The sequence below is a fragment of the Haliaeetus leucocephalus genome, unplaced genomic scaffold (genome assembly GCF_000737465.1).
Source record: "Haliaeetus leucocephalus isolate CR32 unplaced genomic scaffold, Haliaeetus_leucocephalus-4.0 Scaffold273, whole genome shotgun sequence".
Lineage (NCBI taxonomy): Eukaryota > Metazoa > Chordata > Aves > Accipitriformes > Accipitridae > Haliaeetus > Haliaeetus leucocephalus.
The window spans coordinates 2,032,710-2,036,815 of NW_010972709.1; the positions used below are offsets into that span (position 1 = coordinate 2,032,710).

Below are 4,106 nucleotides of genomic sequence, written 5' to 3' on the forward strand. Positions count from 1 at the left end.
GGGAAGCAGCCAGCGAGAGCCGGGAGGTGGAAGGGCTCCGGCACACGGGGTTTTCTTCCAGCTCTGAGGACTAGAGCGAAGGCGTCGGAGCAGCCAGGCTCTATTTTTGGGGGGTTTCATGGGAAAAACGGGGTGAGCCGTGGGGACCACACACCGATGCGCTGCCAGCTTGGCAAAATAATAACCACACCGAGGCTCTTTTCGGAGGAGGATATCACATGTTTTATTATATTCTAATCTGAGAACAGCTGCTTTTCCTGCAGAGCGCATCTCCGGGCGGCACGGCGCGGTGCCGTGGGGCGGCCGCCAGCGTCCCATCCCGGTGCCGGTGCTGCCGGAGCCGCCGTCCCGCGCCGAGCCGAGCCGCGCTCGCGGAGCCCGAGGCGGCTGATGGGGCGGGCGGGCGGCAGCCTGGAAATTAATACATTTGCCAGGTTGTCAAAACATTAATCAACGGATACAAAAATCTGGAAATGGTTGGGACAACATGTATTTGCGGAAAATATGTGTTCACACAACAAGCACACAAGATGGGAACAATTATATGAAGATGTTTTAATAATTAACCAGTATAAAACAGTTTGCTCTCCATACAGTTCTAGACAATAAAAGTGTTTGCAGTCATATTTTTCTTTTGTACAAAATTCCAGTCAATTGTTCCACAATATTTACATTGTCATTCCCTTTTCACAAAATATCTCCTTCCCCCCCCTTTTTTTTTTTAAATCCAGCTTTGCTACATAAATGCTTTAGATCTCATGGATATCCCTTGATTTATTTTTAAAAAGTCTAATAAAAAAAACCCCAAAGACATTAAATACCATTTTATATATAAAAATGCTTAGTAAAAATATAGTTTTGTTGCCCAATTAAAATATATTGCTGAGAATACAGTAAAAACTGTCCTAAAGCCCACCCCTAACGGGCGCCGACTCTTTAATGGCCCCGCCAAAGTCTTCCTAAAAGTTTTTTTTTTTTTTTCCCCTCCCGCAAGTTCGCCTGCCCTTGGGTTAAATACTGGGGGCAGGTCGCTTCGGCTCGTCCTGGTGGTGGTTGTTTCAGGCAGGATTTACTGGAATTGGCTTAGAAATGCCCCTTCGAGCTGGTGGGAGCTACAGCTACGCCCTGCCGAGGGCTGGAGCGGGGAGCGCGGCAGGCAGGCTAGTGCTTGGGAAAGGCGTCTATCTGTGTTATATAGTTATACGGTATATCAGTGAGTTCAGCATGTTTTTTCTCTAAAAAAAAAAAAAATCCAAAATAAAAAAAAAAACAAAAAACAAAAGAAAGCGATGCATTTAATGAGATACTCTAAATATTATGGAGCTCGTGGTTAAAGGAGGATGGCTTTTTGTTTTTAGAGGAGAGTTGGGGCTCTCCCGGTGAGAGCATCGGACGGTGGGGCCAACCTAACCGGTGATGCAGGGGCTATAGTAAACAGCGCTGCTGGCATCGGACAAGGCGGATATCAAGCTGCTCTCCTCGCAGGAGATGCTTCTAGGAGTCACTTTGGACAGGGAGACATGGTAAGGGAGTCCCGAGGCTTCGGGACGAGTCCTGCTCATGTTCAAATACTGGTCAAACTCGTTGCGGTCAACGTCTGTCCACAGCTCGGTTTGGTTCAAGTGATCCACGCTCTCCATGTGGTGGGCTTCAGGTGGGGGCGAGAGCTGGCCCAGGTGGGCGGAAAGCCCGTTCTGAGTTCCCGAGCACATCTGGTTGTAGTATATGCTGGAGGGATGGGGAGTCCTCATGGCGTCGGCCAAGTGCGAGGGGGTCTGCGCGTAGGGCACCGCCACGTCCCGCCCCATGCACTTCTCCTGGGGAAACTCCATCTGGTGATGGTGGTGGTAGCCGCGAAAGGGCATCATGTTGCAGTCATCCTGCATGTGCGGAGGGAAAAACGCCGGTTCGGTCTGTTCCAAGACATCCAAGGGAGACATCTCAGGAGTTGGCAAGCCATAGTTTTCAATATCCGACCCCATGGAGTGGAGTTCTCTGAAGTGGTTAAGTGGGGGAGGCTGGGGGTGGCCCGGCTGGCTGCCGCCATGGTGACTCATGCTGAAGTTGTCACTGCAAGGCTGGGAAAGGTTATGCAGGAGGATATTGGGTTCCATCCTCTTGATTTTCTTGGCTTGCTTCTTTCTCCTTGGGCGGTATTTGTAGTTGGGGTGATCCTGGAGGTGCTGGATTCGCAGCCGCTCTGCCTCTTCCACGAAGGGACGCTTGTCGCTTGCGCTCAGCGCTTTCCATGACTGGCCTGGAAGGGGAAAGAGAAGTTCTGTGACACCAGCTCGGTCACCCGGCACTGGTCAGGGCGCGGAGGCACCCACGGAGAGGGAGCCCGTGGGGTGGGAAGGGCTCCCTCGGACGGTTCGGCACCTGAGCGGGGTCCTGGTGCTGGGATGAGGAGGGGCTGGGGAATGGGAGCCCAAGCAGGGCTGTCCCCATATCCCAGCACCAGGCTTAGGCTGTGGCCAGTGCTTTGGCGCAGTGGGAGAATGGGGGTGCAAAGCCCCGGGGGGGCCGTGGGAACCCCTCTGCCAGGGCAGGGGATTCTGCCACCCGCTGCCCCTCAGCACAGCCCAGTCCCCAGCATGCCTGCTTCCCTGCATCCCGCATCCACTGTCCCTCACTTCTGCAGCCCAAATCGCCCATCCCCAAACCCCGCACCCTTGTATCCTGAATCCCACGTCCCCGCACCCCGCAGCCCCGTGTCTCCGCATCCTGCTGCCCCATCTGGCCATATCCTGCTTCCCGTTGTCCCGCATCCTGCAACTCCGTCTACCCATATCCTGCTTCCCGTGTTCCCACATCCCGCATCCTACAGTCGTGTATCCCGCATCCTGCAGCCCTGTATTCCCATATCCTGCATCCCCACAGCCCTGTACCTCTGCACCCCGCAGCCCCGTTTCCCTGCATCTTGCGTACATGCAGCTCTGTATCCTCACAACCCACAGCCCCACATTCCCACATCCTCTAACACCACATCCCACAGCCCTGTAGTGCTGCACCCCACAACCCTTGATCCCACAGCCCTACATCCTTACAGCCCACGTCCCCACAGCCCCGCGTCCCTGCAGCCAGCATCCCTTCGTCCCATATCCCTACAGTTCACATCCCGCAGCTCTCTCACCTTGCAGCCCGCAGCCCGGCATCCCCCAGCCCTGAACTCCACAGCACCCTATCCCTGCATCCCGCAGCACCCCATCCTTGTAACCCAGCTCCTGCACCCTCATATCCTTGCAGCCTGCATCCCGCAGTCCTGTATCCCTGCAGCCTGGCTAGCGTGGCCCCGTATCCTTGCATCCCATGTCCCGCTGCCTCATACCCTTGCAGCACACATGCCAATGACCCGTACTCCTTCATCCTGCACTCCCAGCCCTGTATCCCTGCATCCCAATATCCCGTACCCCTGCAACCCCCAGCCCTGTATCTCTGCATTCTGCTGCCCTGTACTCCTGCAACTCACCTCCTCGGCCCTGTATCCCTGCATCTCAACACCCCGTACCCCTGCAGCATATATCCCCAGCCCTGTAATTCTGCATCCCAATACCCCGTACCCCTGCAGCCCACATCCCCAGCCCCATAACCGTCTATCCCTACATCCCCAGCCTCGTACGCCTACATCCCTTCAGCCGCAGCCCCGTACCCCCACGTCTGCCTCCTCAGCTCCATACCCCCGCAGCCCTGCATTCTTGCAGCCCGCATCCCCAGCCCCATACCCCTATATACCCAGTCCTGTACCCCTCCATCCCTGCCTCCCTAGCTCTGCACCCCCTCATCCCACAACGCTGCACTCTTGCAGCCCACATCCCCAGCCCCATACCCCCATATCCTTGCACCTCCAGCTCCATACCCCCACATCTCTGCCTCCTCAGCTCTGCACCCCCTCATCCCACACCCCTGCACTCTCGCAGCCCGCATACCCAGCCCTGTACCCCTCCATCCCTGTCTCCCTAACTCTGCACCCCACATCCCACATCCCTGCACTCTTGCAGCCTGCATCCCCAGCCCTGTACCCCTCCATCCCTGTCTCCCTAACTCTGCACCCCACATCCCTGCACTCTTGCAGCCTGCATCCCCAGCCCTGTACCCCTCCATCCCTG

The 4,106-nt window shown here is 56.0% G+C and overlaps 1 protein-coding gene across 1 annotated transcript in view; it reads right to left on the reverse strand.

Annotated features, from left to right (window-relative positions):
- Positions 1-1,406: 1,406 nt before the first annotated feature.
- Positions 1,407-4,106, reverse strand: part of SOX18 (SRY (sex determining region Y)-box 18) — a 3,622-nt gene continuing 922 nt past the window's right edge. The window contains exon 3 of the mRNA XM_010569763.1: positions 1,407-2,257. Coding sequence (XP_010568065.1) covers positions 1,407-2,257 — 851 coding nt within the window. The remainder of the gene's footprint in view (positions 2,258-4,106) is intronic.